Raw genomic sequence first — 21,567 nt, 5'->3', positions numbered from 1 at the left:
TGGCATTGCATGGCTTAGAAATCTTTAAGTGGATCCAACTCTGTCAGAAGCCACCACCCAGAGGGACGCCTGAATAGACAATCATACCTTCCTGTTTGTATTTATTGAAAGTTGTGTTTTTTAGAGACTTTCGGCTCAATCCCCTTTGATCCAAAGACAGTTTTCTGGTGGAAGGTAAACAAATGAAGTTTTACAGGAGCCATGTTCATGCTCAAGGGTAGTCGTCGTGGTGGAAGGTTCATGTCTAGGAGAATAGCTGCAGCAGAATTGAGTTTTTAATGGAATAGCAATGTTTTGCTTTGATCTTTTCCACTCTAGATCCTGCATTATCTAAAGAAAGTCAACTTTAAGACTCGCACAGGCGACAATATATTCTTTGATGTGAATGGAGACGCTCCTGCAGCCTATGACATCCTGAATGTGCAGATACTGGAGGATGAGGAGTTCCAGCTTGTGAAAGTGGGCATGTTAGACCCAACTGCAAAAGAAGGCATCAGCATCAATACAGAGGCAATCCTGTGGTCTGAAGGGTCCTCACAGGTGAGCGTGATGTGGTGCCAGGAGATCCAGAATGAATGCAACAAACACTGCGTGCAGCCCCAGGGACGTGACACAGGCCACACTTCCGGGGCCCCAAGCATCCAATGCTTCAGAATATCTGTAAGATATGCGGTAGAATGGGGCCCATACAGCTTCTGCTGGGAAGTTCCGTCATCTGCATTACACCACTGTGCAGCCACATATGCTCAAGAAAGAAGGAACACATACAGAACTGAGGGGAAGGGGTTCCTTCTTTCACAATTCCTTCTTCCTGGTTGCCTGGTGGAAGTTTACTGTAGATGTGATCAATCGTGAGCTCGCCGACATTTTTAAGATGTGTTTGGAGCTCATTCTAACCTAGCACATCAACCACCCATGACCACTTTACTCACTCACCAGGTATATAGCCAGCCGTGGTCGGTAGTGGGAGTACCTGCCAGGCGGTGATGTGGGGAGAGGAGGGGCAGGGTGGGGGGTAGTAATCTATGGATTACGGAGGTTTACAGATAAGTAAATAAAGCGAATTTCGTTGCGCTCACTGCATTGCATTTGGGGATGCAGTGCACGCAACAAAATTTGTTGTAATTATGCATTGAGAGGACTTGGTGGGGCTTATCGCTTTAGTGGTAAAATATTGAAACTCAGGTTGGGAACATCCACCCACCAAAGAGCATTGCCTCCACTGCACGCCATGTCAGCTTATCAAGAAATTACAAAAAAGAATCCTGGGTGGGTTTTGCCATAAACACTGCATCTTGAATTGGACCCTAAAAGCAATTATGTTGCATCTAGAATTTAGGCAGCCTGGCCTGCTACAGAGGGCATGTCCTACTAGACTAATGGACCCAGACAGCACACAGCTTCCTCAATAAGATTGTTTTACACTTATATAATAATAGCAATGCCCACTAGACTTCCAAACGTCACCCCATGAGTCTTGTTGAGCACAGTTATAGCACACAAACTGTAGTCAAATATTAAGGTTTAGAGCATCATTTACTAGTTTTTGACACAGGGCACCGCAGCAAGTTACTTTGCTGTGCTGCCTTGCAGCCAAAAGAAAAGGGGAGGGATGCATTGTTTCTATGAGATACAACGCATCCCTGTGGTTTCCTCTGTGCTGGTGCACAGCAGACTGCCTTGCGTCAATGCCGGCACCCTTGCACCATGGTACAAAGATGTGTGTGTTGTAGGAATTATTGTTTTTGTAGAGGAAGGGAAACCTTTCTCCATCAATAGAGATGTTTTCCTCCTTATTCCTTTTATGTGTGCTGCAGAATATAGCACGCATAGACAGAGGAGAAATAATGTTTTTCTCCTTGTTACATCTCCCCTTGGAGGCATAGGCTTTTGACCGACTGCCAGGTTTACAAATCCATGTAAATATTGTAATCCATCAAAATCCATCAGTGTTGCGTGGGAACTCCCATCTCAACGGCCATGGATCTCCTCTTTGATGCAGAATAAGGCAACGCAACGACTTGCGCCGCTGGGCCTTACTCTGCAGCATATTTACTAGAAATTGATGCAGCATGGCGCTGCAAGCCATCTTGCTGTGCTGAGCTGCATCATTAGGAAAGGGCAGGGATGCATCATATTTACAGCAACACTACACATCCCTGAGCCTTACTCTGCACAAGGGTGCCAGCATTGCAGGGATGATAGTTTTCGTGTAGTAAGGAACACTTTCCTGCACAAAAACAATCATTGAATATATTTTCCTCCTTCAATGTGTGCTGCAGAATGCAGCACACATAGAAAGAGCAAGAAAGGAGAAGGTTGCACCCCTGGGGAGGCATTAGAATCTGACACATTCCCAGGTTTGCGAAACCTTGTAAATATGGGAATGCATATGCAACAGGATACATGGGGGTTGCATGGGAACACCGACAGCAATACCAAGGAATGCCCCATTCACACAGAGTAATGTATGAAAGGGAGTCATATTTACAGGTTCATGAAAAGCTATGCAGGGTGAATATGGCTCAGCATTGTACGCCATCAGAGCTTCCAAAAAAGTGACGCTCAGGAGGCATAGGGGCCTTGTAAATATGCCCCATAGTGTCTGACTCCCTGATAAGTCTAGCACATACGGGTACAGAACAAAACTATATGAAAATAATAGCCATGCAGTGAGTTAGGCCTTTGCTGACGACCCCAGAGTGATAATGCGGCCTCCGCCAGTGACTGCAACCTGTAAGGTTTCATTTTTAGGTACCTTGGACACATGTTGTATCCCAGAGGGACCAGTGGCTTTCATCGTGGCCTATTCCCCTTCATCAACCTTTCTTGCTGGCTTTCCTTGGGTTTACTCTTTACAGCTTGCCAAGGCAACCCCAGGGAAGACTCTCTGACTTTGGCCCCCTTGTGATTGGATCACTCGTGATGCCATACCTCTTTGTAATCCAATGGACTCTTCCATCTCCATGTCCAAGTGTGGCTGGCAGCACTTTAGCAGAGTATTAATTACATTCATCCCTTTTCCTAAGGTATATCCTGGCAATAGACAATGGTGGGAAACTTACCCCTCTACAATGCTTTAGTATGCCTGTTCATAAGGTGGTTGAGACTGTTTGATTTTGTGAATGTGGATTTATGGATTCTAAGATGCTTTACCACCACTACAATCAACTGAGAAAAAATTGTGAGATCTGAAGTGTCCAAATGGATGTAGATCATGACTTCTATCTTTCCCAGCAAATGCTTTAAAAGTTCAACTCTCTCAATACAGAGTGACCAAAGGGATATCTCTGTACTTAACTTTTGCAAAACAGTTATCCAGATCTCTAAATTGAAAGAGGAATGCCCGGAAATAATAATTGGATCAATATTTGGAGAGATTTTCAAATAGAGGAACTTGAGAATAGACCAGTATGTTAATGTGAATTGTGCACCCAGTGAAGAATATATCCTGCCTTCCCGAAGAGTGCTGGATATGCCTGTATTTCCCTTAACCCCTTGTATGCTTGTGACGGAGCCATTCCATCACAAGCCTCGGGTGAGCTGTGCTTGTGACGGAACGGTTCCGTCATGGCCCGCTTGCCGCGCCTGCGCGGCGCGAATTTCACGCCTCCGCTGAGCGTTCTATTGGGCGGGCAGGGCCGTGACGGAACCGTTCTGTCACAAGCACAGCTCACCCGAGGCTCGTGGCGGAGCGGTTCCGTCATGAGCACGGGAGCGCCGCGCGGCCACCCCGCCCCCTTAGCACTGCGGCATAATAGCCGCCGCAGTGAAGGGGTTAAACAAGGCCGCACTTTAAAGAATAGAATGCAGGCAGGGACAACCTTATATGAGGCCATTTCGATGAGAACCTCTGTCCGCAATTGATTCTCACATGGATGTGTGTGCTAGCCTCTATATGGATAATAATTCAAAGACCCCTGAAATTCACTGGAGGCTTGGAAACATGAATGTATGGATTAGGCACTGGGAGACTCACTCTACAAGCCTTGTATATTATGTCACCCAACAAATATCGGCCTCAGATATCAGCAGGACATAAGGTCTTGAAGGCACAACCTATGTACAGGGGAATCTCTGGTTAACTCAGCTAACAGTTCATTTGTACACCCCACTACTGTCCCCAACCGATTGTAACTTGAATGATCCTAGTGTATAATAATTTCTCTATTCGCTTACAACAGGGCCACATGACTCCACAGGACTTATCCGTGTACATCTCAGAACACTTTCTGATCCATTTCCCCATGCTCTGACTTCCACCGTTTGACCCATTGCACCCTCACAAGCTGAATTGACCCCTAACCTCTCCTCCCCCTTTTGATTGATAAATGCAAAGTTGCATATGCAGACTTCACCTCCTTTCATCCCATGGTAGCACCTGACCCTTCCCCACATGTTTCACCCCCTACCTATCTTAGCAAGATATCACCTCTGCAGGAGACAGTTAGGACAATAAGTTCCCACCCCCACTTTCTTGTTATGATCCACATCTATACAAATTCAAAAAGCTATACACTGTTAGTCACAAGATTGCTTTCTGCCTACCATCAAGGAAATGTGAATATCAACACTTGGCAACCGCCATTGTGAAGCTTATATTGGCATTTGCTGATGCCAAATTTAGACTTTCAATTGGAGAGAAAAGTGTAAGCAACCAGAATACCACCCACTAGTGCACCCAGGCCAATCGGGCCTCATTCCCCGAAAGGTGCAGGGCTTCAAACACCTGCATTTTATATTGACCACAAGACAATTAGCTATGATGTGGAAGTCCAATAATGCACCACAAGTCACACAGTGGAAAGTAGAACTCTCCAAATGGGTATTGGCAAAGAAAGATATCAAACCAGGTAACCTGTTGGGACACACGATTACTAAAATTAGCAAAGAAAAGTAATGATAAACCTCCTGGCAGAATAAACTCACTGGTCTAATTGAAGAGGCACATAAGAAATATTGCATCTCAGTTGCTACACACACCTTATGTTGTCAGCAATAAATATTGTGATAAAAGACAAAGCTGCATTTGTGAGGTGTGGCTTACTGTCAAGCTTGATGGGGTAGTCTGATTGAGCGCTCTAGCTGACTTGGGGTGCTAGAGGGTGTCAAAGTGACACCCCCTGCACCCTTGCAGGATTCAGTATTTACCGATTCTGTAAATACCGAATTGGTATTTCACATTGATTCCTATGGGCTTCAAGGCCCATAGGAATCAATGTGAAATACCGACTCGGTATTTACAGAATCAGTAAATACCGACTGTTACAGAATCGGTAAATTAGAAATGAGATTTACCTACATATGCCTCTTTCCTATTTACCTACTCTTAAATACCGAATCGGTATGATTCGGTATTTAAGAGTCGGTAAATAGGAATTACCTACATCTGGCCCAAAGTGAGCTAAAGAACAATGATTGATTCAACCCAGATCTGTGACTGGGGGTGAGTGTTTGAAAAGTTTCATCTCTCTACACATCATCTCCATGTGTTTGCTTTGTTTGCCCTAAGTTGGCAGGGTATGCTGAGACGTGGGTCCCTTTCTCACTTTGTCACTGAATTCAAGCTAACCAAGAATGCTTGTTTTGGACCAGGGAAGACCATGCTTGGCATTTCGGGCTGGACTGTTCCCATAAGGAACAGGGTCAAGACTGATTTATATATGACTGGGTCTCAACTAAGGTGGTGAAGTGAGCTAAAGAACGATGAAGGATTCAACCCAGTTCTCTGACTGGGGGTGAGTGTCTGAAAAATGCTCTGTCCATCATTTCCTTGTGCTCACATCTGTAATGCAGCGGGGATGCACAGGCAAAAGGATTCCTTTATTTCCATTGGAAATGCCCCTTTGCAAATGAGGGACTGCCCCCTGAATATGGCGCTGGCCTACTTTCTGTAATAGGACCTCAAGTTGGCAGCCACCTAGAGGAGCAGGTCCACTGGGAGTGAATTGGCGTGCAAGGCCTAAGCTCACATCATCACCAAAACAGGTCTGCCACATGCATTAGTTGTCCAGACAACTCTGCTCTCACTACTTGCACTGGCCCAACCCCTATGTCAGCCCTCTACAGAGACCTCACATCTGAGGACAAGTGCTGGGGTGCCAGCTGCTGCATGGGACAAAAGAAACTGCTGTGTTGTTTTGAACAAACCAATCTGGTGGCCGTCCAAGAGGAGTGACCAGTGAGTTTTGTTTGACAGATGAGGCTTGGGTCCATGAACATGCTGGAGCTGCGATTCACCCTGCCAGGGCCCTTTGTGAATGCTGGACTTCCCCAGATTACTCCTTTGGCCTCTCTTTGTTGGCCTCACATTAAAGCCCATTCATCTGGAGGACACAATTGACAGGCGCAACGATTGAGCCCCTATGACCTGACTGGTGGCTTCCCTGTGTGGGCTGTCTGTAGACGGCCATAGGATGACCAGAACCTTTTCCTGACCCCCTGGATGATGCATTGACACCTTGATAAGGCGGGCCCATGTTCAGCCGATGCAGCCACTACTGCTGCTTGGGACCCTGGTGTTCATGCATTGAAATGGGGATCCGTGCACCCTGCTGCAGATCATCTGATCCCACAGGGGGTGAATTCTTGTTGAATGAAGATTTCCATGGCCCTGCAGACTGTCTACATTACACTCTGGACTCATGCACCTCCATGGCGTGGTAGGGCCTGGATCATAAACGTACTTTATCCCCGCAAACTTGCTGCAGGCCTCTACTCACCTGAGGCCAACCACCTCTACCTTGTTTGCATACTTACAAAGCATTTCAGTGAAACCATGGGGCAATCCCTCTGTCACATGGGGAATACCACAAACTAGACACTGTCTTGACTGCCATATGATCCACTAGAGATGCACTTAAAAGCAAAAGGTAGTGGGAATGGGGCTGTTGCATGGTGACCATAGGAGGCGTCAGTCAGGTAGATTCAGAATTGTTTGAAATGGGTCCTGCATCAAAATCACAAGCCTTTTATTTGAGCAGACATGATACTCGGATAGAGGTTCATGAGGACAGGTATCAACATTAGAGTGGCGATCTTGCCGGAGCAGGTCAAGGACCTGTCCATGATCATGTTTCTGGACCCCTGGCTGCATGAGTCGGTGGTCCAGAGGACCCATCCAAATATTACACCCTGGAATGAGCGCACAGAGTGCCAGCAGGCCCCCCCCATGCCCGGGGCACCTCTGCGTCCGGTGGTGGCATGGATGTTGCACTACAGAGACCAGGACTTTCTTCTGCAACAGGCAAGTAACCATGGCCCGTGCCCGGTGGACTATGCGTGTGCCTCAATTTTCCCCGATTTTACAGCTACAGATCAGAAAAAGAGAGCTTTCTTCTTGACTGAAAGAAAAAGATTCAGGAACTGGGAATCCCGTACACATTTCTGTTCCCGGCCAAACTGCAGGTCCTTCTGGACAGGAAGTCCATCTTCTTTTTTACGCTGGAGGAGGCATGCGATCGCACGGCAATTATCACAAAAATGGCCATTGTCATCGAGATCCTGGCCCATCAAAACACTGAAGATTTTGGAAATCTTGCCCATACCAAGGGAGGCAGCAGCATGCCTGCTCTGGCCATGATGAGGCGGTGGTGGTATCTGCCATGATCACACACCCAGGATGCAGCCCAGGGGGCAGCTGAATCAAGGTAGACATTGATTCAACCAATGCCAATGGCACTGACTTAGACCCAATTTCTCCCCTGCCTAAGGTCATCCCTAACATGGCTGAACCTATATGACTGTAGTTCTACTACTTTTTACTCCTCATCTTTCAGTTAAAGCCTCCTTTATATCGTGCCCTTGTGCCTATGTAATGACATGTTGACCTTGTGTTTTCTTTTGGGCTGTGCAAGATATTTGTCCTCCATTGGTTTGATTCATTCTCCCCCCTAGAGTGCCATGGGAGGATGGATGTGCATCCTCCTTTTCGAAGGCACCTGGATTACATATTGTTTGAACCGTTTGAACAATACGCATTGGTGTAATCATCTTTGGTTCGGTCAGGTGGAGTTTGTTCTTGGTGTTTATTGTTTTTAAGGGATCAGACTAGGGGGTGTAAATATGGGGCAGGAAATAGGGTCTGCAACTGGATGAAAGGCGGTCCATGACTGCTGCTGGATCTACAACCCAACTCCTTACCTGCAATGTGAGAGGCCTCACTTCTCCAGGCCTACATAAAAAGGTGTGAAGTACTGGTTGACTTTCTACAAGAAACACAACTAACCATGTCAAAGGGACTTGCACCACAAAAACGATGGTGGATTCATGTTCATTACTCAACGTTCTCCACCTTCTTACAGAGTGTGATCATTTGGATATTGCCAGGTGACCTTACCCTTCCACAGATCATCAAGAATATAGACCCAGTGGGCAGATATATAGCAATGAAGGGTAAACTTGAGAAGGATATTGCCTTGATTAATCTTTAGGCCCCAAATGTAGACCAATTGGCCTTCCTCCCTTCCACACTACTACACTGCCCGCTGATCATAGGGGCAACTTCAATTGCATAGCAGAAATGACACTTGACAGGTCCCACCTGCCAGTACCCACTTTTTTGACCCACTTCATGGCAAAAATCCTTTGCGACTGGATGCGGGAGAGGGGTCTGGAAGATACCTGGAGGAAGCACAACCCTCTACTCCCCCAATACTCATATCACTCTGGGTAACATGACCGTTATGTAACTCTGAACACATTACTTGGCAATCGACTCTCATGCGATAGGGAAGTCCACTCAAAGTATCTTGCTAAGACTCACTCAGATCTCAACTCCTTTCTGGAAGCCCTGCACTGGGACTCTCCCAAGCCACTGATCCCAACTCAGAAACTGAACACAGAGGCACTGGAAAACCCAGATTATCAGGATTTACTAGGGCCACTCTATGCAACTAGCTAGCAGATCACTAAGGCACGGTGGTCTCCTTCTAAACGATGGGTGGCTATCAAGATGATGGTTTGAGGCCATGTCACAGAGGATCAGCTTTGAGCTTCAGCTTGAGAATATTCTGCTGGAAACATTCCTTGACACTCTAGGTAGGCTGGGGCATGATGACCCTACTGTATGCTGGTGGGTTGGGCCGAAGAGGGCAAAACTGCAAGTAATAATTGAGAGACTCTGGGGCCACAACTACTGTCAATACATTAGTAAGGAATAGAGAAAACAGGATAACGCCATGTGTTTACTCGCATGGATTGCAAATCCCCTTACAGACAATGCCCCAATACATTCCTGATTATCCCTGCAAGACATAAGCTATATATACAGGTGGACATATATGCCACATTCCATGACTACTATGATAACCTTTTCACAGTCTGTCCAGGACCCAGTCTGCAAGAACTACAAGCTTATGTCATAGCAACCAAGACTAACAGACTCAACCATGACATGGTCCCCCCGGCTAGCTGGAGATATCCAGGATCAAGTAGTGAGAGAGGCCATCAAATCTCTGGACAAAGGAAAAGTGCCATGAACTGATGGATTACTGATCGAATTTTAATCAACCTTTGTGGACATATTAACTCCCCCACTAAATGAACTCTACAACATCACAAAGGAAAATGGTGCTTTTTCCCCCACAATGTGTGAGGCCCTGTTCATTCCACTCCTTAAATGGGGTAAAGAAGAGGACTGGGTCTCCTCCTGCAGGCCATTGTCGGTTTTAATTATGGACTATAAAATATTAGTCAAGATCCTGGTTACATGACCAATCGGGGTTTACCCTGACTCACTGCACAATACACAATATCAGACAACTTGTTCATATTTTACACTCCCCACTCCAGAAATATCCCAAGACTACCAAACTTTCAACTCAATATGTGGGAACTTTCTTTACATCACCAGTATGGATCTGTAGTGTATTCCTCAATTGGGCAAAACAATTATACACCTCCCTGACTGCATGGCTTAAGACTAGTGGGTTCATTGCAGACCCTTGCAGTATCAAGCAGGAATGTCTTTTCTCCCCAGTACTACTTCCCATGGCAGTTGATCCCATGCTGTGAACGCTTAAGCAGGGCAAATCCTCAGTTGAGCTGCACCATGGTGGCATCCCAAACTGTATCGCTATACATTGATGACATATTACTTTATCTCTACGGCGAGTGATTGGACATGAGGGGGCTTACACTGCACTCCCAGAGTTTACCAGAATATCCAGACTGGGGAAAGTCTAAAGTCTGCTCTCCAAATTCTCTAGAATAAGAGGACAGACCCTCAGAGCTGGTAGAGGAGATAAGGTGGGAGCTGTACACATTTAGCTACCTGGAAGTACAAATCAAAGGTAACATCGGGGTGACACTAGCTTCCCTACAACATGCTATTGCCTTCTCGAACACTTTACCCTTATCCACTATGGGCCGGGATGCCCTTGTGGAGATGATGGTTCCGCCTCAGCTGTTATATTTATTCACCTCTATTCCATTCTTTACCCGGGGCTATCATTCAAGAAATAGATGGCTTACTATTGACACTGCCATGGGGCAGCAGGAGGCACAGGGTTTTGCAACCAAGCTCTGACTCCCCACTACTGAGCAGGGGATGCTGGTCCCAGACTATGAGGAGTGTGGCTCAATGGTTAGAGTGGCAGACCCTGATGCAGAGTTCTGGCCAGGGACCAGGGTTCAATTCCCGCCTCGGCGGGGTTTGGGGCTCAATTTCCTCGGACCTGTTAATTCTCGCCTCGGTGCCTATTCTAATCAAGGGCCCCACGCTGCAACTCTGGGAAATAGCTTGCTTAGCCTCCACACCGGCCCCAACAGCGCTAAAAATGCCTGGCTTCACCCTGGGGGTGCCCAGGAGTGGACACTTCACAGGGAAAGCCAGGAGGGGTTCCACAGCGGTATGAGTATCAGTGCCAGGAAGCCGCATAGGCGACACCGCAAGGTGACCGTCTGGTGACAGCGCGCTCTATAAGTACCATGACATTTACATTTATGAGCTTTAAATGTCAGCCTGTCTGGGTGACATGATGTGATGGGACGCAATGGCACCCCTGTGGCTGGGACAGAAAGACCCTTGATTGTGATCCCTTGCTCCAGTTTTCTCCATCCCTCACTGCGCAAACAGGATGCAAAAGAAGGTATTAAACTCACAACACTCAAACATGCCAGGCCTTGGTGCTTCAGCCAAAACATTCTACACTCTCCTATGCTTCCAAACTCCCACTATTGGCTTTACCTGTTATTCACACCTGAGGCGATTGTGGCACGTTGTGGGACTGGGCAGGTTCAGGATTAGGCTTAATCTCCCTGGGGGAAAACAACCCACTCAAAGACATCCATGCCCCTATTAATGAGTTCAGGCTCCCTCACCAATATTTCCTATTATACGGCTCAGTTAGGGCCGCTATATGGGCCTTCTGGAGCCTTGCCTCTGCTGAACCCCCAGTACATGTTGATCTTTAGATCATCTACATGACAACAGGTAAAACCATGTTGATCTCCTTGCAATGCGCTTTTGTGGCAGGCCAAGAATGACCTACAAGGCCAAGAATTTGCTGGACCGAGGACATTGATGCTGTGATAATGGACAAGACTGGGAAAAAATCTTAGATTCCATACCACGCATTTCCAGAAATGCCAGGTTCAAATATATGCAATATTACTTCATCCATAGAGCTTACCTCACCCCAAAGAGGATAAATGTAATGTTCTCTTGTGAGCACTCAATATGCCCAAGAGGTGTTACCGAGTGGGTGGATTTCTTCCACATGGAGCGGACTTGCCCAGCGATCCACACCTACTGGGACACTGTGACACGATACAAGTGGTGGATCCTGAAAACTGGCTCTAGTGCCTACTGGGGGTTTTTCCCCAATCTCAGGCAAAACTAATACTGGGGAGATCCATAGACCTGGCACTAATCATGGCGCGCCGGCAATTGAGGATGGCCTGCAAAACCCCTCAATGACATAACCTCATGCTGTGGCATGTGGAGGTAGTTAAATGGGCGGAATACGCATGTGCAGCCCTGCAGAAGGGAGAACTTCAAGGACACTTGTCGCTGGACCACATGCACAAATGGGATACTCTACTGCAGGACTGTCCCCAAATAGATGGCTCTTGAAACCTCCAGCTTCCTCCTGGGAGTAGGGACAAAACTCAGACTGATATAGCATACCTGCTGCGCTTGCCTTACATGGTTGCATTCCTCTCCCTCTCGCCGGGCTTCAATTCTCCGCCTCACATATCCTCAATGCCCAATGTGGACAACACCCTCCCTGGTCATCTGATCCACTGCTCTCCCTTACTTCATACACATCAGCAGGTGGATTAGTTCTGCTTGTTTTTTGTTAGTTATTGATTTCCTTTTGTTTCTTTCCTCGCACTACCAGGTAACGCCGCTCACTGAGAACCATCTCCATACGGAATGCACCTTGGGCCTCCACTACTCGACTGGGGCACCCCCTTATAATCAACTTATATCCCATGGTTCCTTCCAACCTCTTCATGAATTATCTCTCGGTCCCCACCAACTGCTCACTTTGATTATCTTTCTGTCCCTATTGAACTCTGCATTCATTATCTCTTGGTCCAAACCAACCTCTTCAGTAATTATCTCTTGGACGCTGTCAACTTCTTTAATGTTTATCTCTCGGTCCAAACCAACCTCTGCTTAAATCATGTATTTTTCACCTCCAACTTGTTAATTGCTTATGTCTTGGTTGACACTGACCTCTTCCTTAACATTCTCTTGGTCATCACCACTGATTATCTTTCTGTTCATGTCAAAACCAACCTTTACATCAACAATCTCGTGGTCACCACCATTGTTACTACTAATGATCATGCCTTTGTTACTACTAATGATCATGCCCTTTAAGATCTGTAACTCTAGTATCCTCTTCCTGTTCCTTCCTCAGGTCCCGCGCTCTGTTTGCAGTGAGAGCTGCCCACCAGGGTACAGAAAGGCTGCCAGAGAGGGGGAGCCTGTTTGCTGCTTTGATTGTGTTCTCTGCTCCCAAGGAGAGATCAGCAATCTCACAGGTATACCTCACTCTGCACTTAATGCATCATCAAGTTAAAGTCTCAAGGAATACATTTCAACTATGAAGGCACTGTTTATTCTCCTGCTTTTCAATCAAGTGACACAGTTTAAATTGTTAGTTATTTATTAGCAGTAGTGTGGCCCAATCTAAAAGATAACTGAGCACTTTACATTACTTCTCTTTCATAAGAGACAGTACAGAAAACAAGATATAAGCCTAATATGTAGGATCAGGGTATAGCCAGAAAGAGGTAGAAAAGGAGATGTAGGGAGAGTGAAAATATAACATTTGTGATATTAGATCCACTTATGATGAAATAATTCAAGAATCAGCCAAGAAACATTTCCGAGTGGAAACAATATTGAATCAAATTTTCATCAGGTGAAATCAAAGCACCGACCTTACATATATAGGCCCTCATTTGCAAGAGGTGTGTGCCGCTAGAGAGTGAACTTTTTAGACACTCTGGTGGCACAGGTCTCTCAATCATATCTATGAGGAGACTTAACTCGCTGCCTTGCCTTACTCTGCTTCAAGGAGGCTTTCCATGGGCGTTGCTGTGGGTGATACCACTCAACACCCATGGATTGTGGCACTGACACAGATTTACAACATCATGGGAACCTGGGGCAGCACCAAAAACCTAAACCTCCCTAGAGCATGCGTAACAAGGAGAAATGTTTACATTTGCCCTTTTTTCTCTTTCTACATGTGCTGCATACTGCAGCACACATAGAATAAGGAATACACCTCCCACTATTCTTTTTGTGCAAGAAGGTTCCCCTTCCTGCACAAAAACAATCATGGCAACAATACAGACACTCTTGCACCATGAGGCAAGGGTGCCTGCATCGGCACTCGGCTGCAAATTGTGCACCAACACTGGCTGAAAGGACAGGAATGTAGAGTATCTTGTAAGTCTGGTCAATTCCTTCCCTTTTGGATAGGCACAAGGCTGCGAATTAAAAATGACTTGCTGTACTGCCCACACCAATTCTTTGTCAATGAGACCCATAGTTCTTTAGAAGAGTGTCAAATCGTAAGGCAAAGGCAAAAGATATAGCATGAACTATAACATCATAACTTGGCTATAGCTATGGCATGGTGTTGGTATTTATTGGCAAATCTGCTTCAGTTTCAAAGTGATTAAAAGCAAGAGATTGTTTGACACAACCCAGGGAAGGCTGAGATGATTAGTAATAATGGCTAATATATGCAGTATTGCATATGTGTATCCAGAGATCTCATATGGGGGTACCCTGGTCATAGCAACACTGTGCTCCTTTTAATAATTGTAAAACAAATGTGTAGCTAGAGCTACAGCTGATTTACTATTCGTTACCCATCGCAGCATGACCAGGGGTTAAATTCATGGAAGCTACTGCCTTCTGGCCAGGACTTGGCAGTCAGCAGTTCCTTCTACTGGAGTATGTCCTAGTGGAGTTTGTGCTGTACAATCTTTGTGATAATTTCGTTTTTAATAAACTAAAGACCAACATTATGAGTTTGAGGGAAAAACATGCCCAGAACATCAAGTACTTCCTAGGTAAAGTAATGGTTGAGAAAGTTGCTCCTATAAATATCTTAGTTTTTATCTTAAGAAAATGTCAAGTCATAAAATCCATCATGCCAAAATGTGGTCTAAGACAGACTTTCCAAACTCATTTATTCATAATTGATACATCTATCAGCAGAGATATTTTTTTACCTTTTAGAAGGGTTAATGGTATGCTTACCACATCATGCTTCAATTGTTGTGGAACAGCTCTCAGTGGAGAAACCACACTCAACTGCCCAAACCATGATCTCACGGCACCAAATTTGTTAAGTCAGTTTTTGTCTGTCATCGAACAGTATGTGCATGTTAGACCAGTTCAACCCTAGGGTAGTCGCCCCAAAATGTTTTGACTTCATGCCTCCTATTTTTGCTATTCTTGCTTTTGTTGACCTTAGGACTCTGCGCACTTTATCGCTGCTCACCTGCAGAAATTTAATTTGAGGTCATCAACCGGGGAGCTACACTGTGGTTGAGCTCAAGGATCTATCTAGAGAAAGAGTACACCGAAATCTCGGAGCTTCACAAAGCACTGAGGGACTGGGTGAAGGCTCATCAGATGCTGACAGCAACAGAGGATCCAGATGAGGGGTTGATGTGGAGGAGCAGAAGCAGCATATGGGCGCAGGTCCTGAGATGCAGCACACTGCGTAGAGCAGGGTGGTTTGTCTCTGGAATTAGAAATCCCTCCCAGAGCACAAAGCAGTGTGTCTTCCCAAACCCTGTCCCCAGAAGAGCTCGTGGACATGAAGGCTGAAAGGGAGTTTAGGTTGCAGATGTGTCGTGTAGTTCCTATAAATCTATACAAGGATCCACACATTTAGACAACATAAAGTAAAGGACTGGTGTCTAGACTGATTCCAGACACCCCCAAAGGATATGTTACCCTGTAGACCAGGTATCTCACAGTGCCACTATAAGCCTCACAACCAAGGAGTGAATCATTTCTGGCAACTATCGAAAATGACAACCCCGGCCCCTCAGGGATCGTGGAAACAGTACAGTACCTTTCATTCTGTCACTCATGCTCACTTCTTCTCAGAGAGATATACAGAACAAGCGGTGGGAACACTTTCAATAAGCATTTATTGAACCAGCGTCATTCTGGTATAAAATACGTGTGTTGCAACAACCATTAGACGGAAACATATACATATAATTGCAAGCACTGACAGAGTAAATAAAAGGTGGAATTCTACCATGGTGCTAAACAGTGAATATGTGCAGGCATCATGAGTACTCCTATGATGCAAACCCTAGCTAAGCCTACCAAAGTGTACCTAGCATGTGTCTGGGTGTAATGCCAAGAATACCCACAGGAAAGAGCCAACCCTTGGAAATACGGTGCAGCCCTGCATTTTAGAAATGGTGGAGTGTGGCGTTAAGCCAAGGCGAATGTGGAGCTCTGTCACTTATTTTGTAACTACGCCAGCCAAGTTTATTCATTGTGGGCATGCGCACTGCTGATAAAATGGCTATATTACTAGAAGTCTTGCACTGCTTCGGTCCATCCCACTTTTGGTACCCGCGAGAATTGTAAACCCACTGCTTTAGCAGCTACAGTGGGGTAGAGATTAACATGGGCCTCATCTGTTTGTTATGTTATGGTGTTATGTTATGGTATGATATGGTGTGGTACATTATGTTATGTTAATTATTCTTATAAACAGTTTGAATACCCATGGGCATCTTGTTGCTGTCTTATTCAGAAAAAGTGTGAGCAGTAACCTTACTTGTTAGGAGGCATAACAATACGGAGAACTAGGAAATTATAGATTAAAAAGCCATGTTTTGAGTGCTTTCCTGAACTGTAGGAGATTAGTATTTTTTTCAGTTAGAGAGGGAGAATTCCATTATTTGGTTCGGCATATAACAACGTATTTACCTCCCCAGTGGGATTTTCTAAATTTGGGGACTGTAACTTTTGTGCTGCCATTGATTGTAGTGGTTTGATGGGGATATACCAAGCAAAGCTTTGGGTTACATACGTAGGTTCTGAGTTCAGATGTTCAAATTTGCTACTCCAGAATTTTAAGGTAGTCAGTAGGCTCCACTATAGTATATACCATACAAACTGAATACATTTAAGATACTCGATTATTCTAGATACTCCCGGGGCAACTCCAGCGAGGCAAATGATATACGCATGTTCATGGACTACTCTTGCCCAGTAGAATTCTGGGCTTAAATGAAACATTTTACGACGAGTACTTTCAATTTAAAGAACAACTAACAAACAATGCTAGGTACATACAATAATATAGTAGACTAAAGATCTCCCCTTGGAGAACCTGTAGACACACTACTTGTAATTCAATCCATTCAATCATACTCATTCAGACCACATGCATATTCAATCTGAACTCTGTTACCAAAACAAAGTACCACTAAGGTATAAATTGCACCAGGTTTTAATGGCATGCCTTAAGCGCAAATCTTTTAGATCATATCAGTAGACAATACATATCATATTGAGTATATCACAATACTGTAAAAGGATTAGACATCCTACAGATTAAAAATGAGTTCACTGAAAACCCACCAAATATAATGCTCACAAATACACACAAATATAAAAAACAGAAGGAGAAAAACACAGAACAGTACAGATGTCTCAATATTATCTTTTCTGGTCCATAACATAATATCAATCAAGAATCTGGATAAAACTGATATTTTCCATCCATGGTTTCCTGCTGTTAAGCATGTTCTGCACAAGACTTATGTTGATGTGTTTCAGTGGAGTTAAAGATATTTAGTCACCTTCTTTAGGATAGTATAGACAGTTCAAATCTCCCAAGCAAGTGCCATGAACAACACAAATTCATTAAAACTGAAGAGTCATAATCTTTGCTCTTGAAAAGAGCATCCACCTATAAAGTTCTTGAAATGTGGTATAAAATGGGGAAGTCAGTACTTCTCACAGTCAAGGATCACTATAGCGCTATCGTTCTAGGGATGGGTAATCTCCTATTCATTGGTTTCCTCAGTATTTGTGGCCTGTGGGCCCTCTAGAGATGTGGTCCTAAGATATTTTACGGTCCCCTAATTATATTCGGGCGGATAGCTTGGTGATTATTATCTTAAGACACACAGAAAAAAGTTTAGTTAGGGTCGGAGGCCAAGATTTAAAGACTGACTGGAATATGTAGCCCCAAACTGACATGTAAATACAAAATATATACCAGCGTCTAAAGAGTAGAGAAAGAAGGGAAATACTCAACAAGATTAAAAAAAATAAATATAACATTAAATTATTATCTTACCCTATCCAAAGTACCGAATACAAATAGACAGTTGGTCAATATTTCAAGGAAACATATGGAAATTGTTTTCATTGCGATTAATATGTCTAGATTATGTTTTGCCTATAGTTGGAGGGAAAAAAATCCCCCCAAACACTGCACAATGGTGAAAAAGACTTTGATACTATTATCAACTGGAGAGGGCTATTAATGTAAATAATTAAAGATAGAGAAAAAGAAGAGCAGTTGGGATCTCTGAAATGAATTCCCTGAAATTACTGTATATAAATCAAAAGACAGCGTCCCCTATGAGTCCAGTTGGTCTAGACGGTTCAACACTTGAAAGATTTGTCTCAATCTTCAGGAAATCCTCAAGGCATGCTTCATCATAGAGTTTTTCACGATGGAGTCTAATACTTCCACCACTATGTGGGGCCAAACAATTGTGGAATTATCGCTACTAGCTATATCTCTATGATACCCACTGATGATTTAGCCGGTTGGGATGTAAGCATAAAGTTTCTACATGGTATGATGTGCGAGTAGTGGTAATTCCACACTTGTTTGACTTAACTAGCATTAGGTAATCCACAGGGGTCCTTGAAATACTGGTCCTGACGAAAACCTCAGTATCTTCCAGGAAAGCTGAAGCATGTAGACCATGGGGAAAAATACTTAGGTGGTTAGATCCCACATATTGTCCACATTTGTTTTTAATACTGCCAATTCAATATTCTGATAATAACTTTTTTGCAGGTACGCTTCAGACAGTCTTTTAACTATTTACTGCTAGGATCCCTTCAAACATTTGTAAGTGTGCCCTGAAAGCGATCAGGTTGAAGCCTGCGGTGAAAGTATTAGACTCCATCGTCAAAAATCTATGATGAAGCATGCCTTCAGGATTTACTGAAGCCTGAGAGTTTCATGGTAACAATCACTCACTTGCTGGTACCCCCCGATGGACTGGACGTGTAGGGCACCCCTTCTTTTGGTTTATATGAGAGTTATTAATGACCAGAAGATCAACAAGGCACAAGAAATAATTCATGAAATCTGAGGACCTGTGGAAAATTACAAAGGAAATTAATAGCAATGTTCAGTATGAAAAGTTTGAATTTTGCATGAAACATAACAGACAAATATATTGTGTTTTTGATGCTTTTGTTTAATATGCCTGTTCATGTTCCCCTTAACAAATAAAAAGGAAATCTTCCAAAATGTATCTAACTACTGAAATTGTATTCCAGATGCAGTGAAATGTGCAAAATGTCTTGAAACTGAATGGCCCAATGAGAGACGGGACCGATGCATTCAAAAGGTGATTGAGTTCTTAACATTTGAGGAAGCACTGGGTCTAACACTTGTCATCTCTGCCTCAACAATGATCTTCCTTACTGCTTCCACCCTGTGTGTCTTCATCAAGTACCGAAGCACTCCCATTGTCAAAGCCAACAATCGTGGACTCAGTTACCTGCTCCTCGTCACTCTAATGCTCTGCTTCCTCTGCTCCTTCATCTTCATCGGCCGACCCAGGAGACTGACATGCATGCTGCGACAGATTGTCTTTGGGATAGTGTTTTCAGTCAGTGTTTCTGCTGTTCTTGCAAAAACCATTATCGTTGTTCTAGCCTTTAAGGCAACAAATCCAGGTAGCCCTGCAAGGAAATGGCTCAAATCAAAGACGCCATTTCTGATCATTTGTTTCTGCTCATTGGTACAAATTCTCATCTGTATTGTGTGGATATTCACCTCCCCTCCATTTTCAGAAATGAATATGACATTTTATAATGAGAAGATAATTTTGGAGTGTAATGAAGGAGACACCATCTTCTTCTACTGCATGCTGGGATACATGGGCCTCCTGGCTACAGTCAGCTTTGTAGTTGCTTTTGTCTCAAGGAATCTGCCTGGGAGCTTCAACGAGGCCAAGCTGATCACCTTCAGTATGCTGGTGTTTGTCAGTGTGTGGATCTCCTTCATTCCGGCATACCTGAGCACACGGGGGAAGTACATGGTAGCTGTGGAGGTGTTTGCTATCCTGTGCTCCAGTGCTGGACTGCTGGGGTGTATATTCATACCCAAGTGTTATATTATTCTGTTAAGTACTGAGAGGAACACCAGGGGTCATCTGATAGGAAAACAAAAATTGAATAAATATAATTAGCATCTTCTCTAAAGTTTAAGTGCATTATGGGGGTTGCAAATGAAATTCATGGTAAATTCTAAACAAGCATTGGAAATACAATTGGTCTCTCATTTGTTTGTGTTGAAGCTATTGGCATTGTAAATGGCAATGTATTTTACTTATGTTTTATGGAGTGTATGTAGTGCAACTATGTGGGTTGGATTGGATTAGTTAGTTGTGTAAGTGTGTGGAGTGGAATTGTGTGGTGTGGAGTGGATTTGTGTAGGGGCATTATGTGGCCAGGTGTGCTATGGAAATATATACTTAGCATTTTTTTGGCATTCAGTGTAGTTGCATTATGTGTAATGGGTTTGTGTGTTTTGGTAACCTGTAGAGTTTAACTATGTGGTGTGAAGTTGAATGTTGCAGAACAATGTGGAATTGTGTGGTGTGTATTGAATGTATGTAGTGTTGTGTCATTGTGTTGTTGAGTTGTATTATATGATTTGGTGTTAAATTATGTGGTGTGGGTGGGAAATGTGTGGAGCTGAATGGTGTGGCATGGAACTTTGAGTATAGCTTTGCCTTTTTGGTGACAGAAAAGAACAAATAGGTAGGAGCTAAGCATCAGATCTATGAGTTTTCTTTTACCTTACCTATGTGTTATGGACTGGAGTTGATGTATATGGTGTGTACCAATTATGCGGGTTGAATTGGCCTTGTTAGTTGAGGGATTGTGTGGAGTGAAACTGTGCGGTGTGGATTTGTGTAGTGGAATTATGTGGTATTGTGTGCAGTTGTAATATGTATTTTTGAGTGTATTGGAATTGTGTGGTATGAGACTATATGTAATGGAGTGTAAGTATGTGAAATGGTATTTTGTGGTGTGGAGTGTTATGTAGTGGCATTTAAAGAAGACATTGTGTACAATTGAATGACTCTTTAAAAAAAGAATTATCAAAAAATGTCTTCAAGTTGTTTTTGTCCTTGCAATGCTGGCAACCTCCTCCTGCCTGTTGAAATGCTTGTTATAGCGTAATTTTTTGTTATGCTGGAACATAAACAATAGGGGAGTGGAGATTGAGAAATAGTACCTGAATTACAACACGAGCAGTGGACGGACACTGGGAGAGAATCAACAGATGCCAGATTCTGAGGGTACACTGAAGTGATGCTGAGTAATGCTGAAGTGGTGCTGAAGTGGTGGTTTGCTGGTACATATGTGATGCTCAGGTGATGCTGAGTGAAACTCAGTTAGTGCTAAGTGATTCTGAGGTTGTTGTGTGCTGGTGTGGAGGTGATACTAAATGTTACTGAGGTGGTGCTGAGTGATGCTGAGATGGTGCTGAGTGACGCTTTGGCACTGAGTCATGCTGACGTAGTGGTACAACGCTGGTGCTGAGGGGTGCTATGTTGAGGTGATGCTCTGCTGATGCTGAGGTGGTGGTGCATGAGTGCTGAGTGGCTGCTGAGGTGGTTGTTGTGCACTGATGCAGAAATGGTGCTGTGTTGATGTTTATGTTGTTCTGTGCCGGTGCTGAGGTTGTGCTGCGCTGATGCTGAGTTGGTGGTGAACTGTTGCGGAGGTGATGCTGAAGTGATGATGAGGTGGTGCTGAGTAGGACTGAGTAGGACTGAGTAGGA

The 21,567-nt window shown here is 44.2% G+C and overlaps 1 protein-coding gene across 1 annotated transcript in view; it reads left to right on the top strand.

Annotated features, from left to right (window-relative positions):
* Positions 1–19,962, top strand: part of LOC144774111 (extracellular calcium-sensing receptor-like) — a 57,827-nt gene extending 37,865 nt beyond the window's left edge. Inside the window, exons 6-8 of the mRNA XM_078659137.1 lie at positions 319–540; positions 12,873–12,996; positions 19,046–19,962. Coding sequence (XP_078515263.1) covers positions 319–540; positions 12,873–12,996; positions 19,046–19,962 — 1,263 coding nt within the window. The remainder of the gene's footprint in view (positions 1–318; positions 541–12,872; positions 12,997–19,045) is intronic.
* Positions 19,963–21,567: the final 1,605 nt, after the last annotated feature.

This window comes from Lissotriton helveticus, chromosome 8, assembly GCF_964261635.1.
Source record: "Lissotriton helveticus chromosome 8, aLisHel1.1, whole genome shotgun sequence".
Lineage (NCBI taxonomy): Eukaryota > Metazoa > Chordata > Amphibia > Caudata > Salamandridae > Lissotriton > Lissotriton helveticus.
This window is presented reverse-complemented; position numbering and strand designations above follow the sequence as displayed.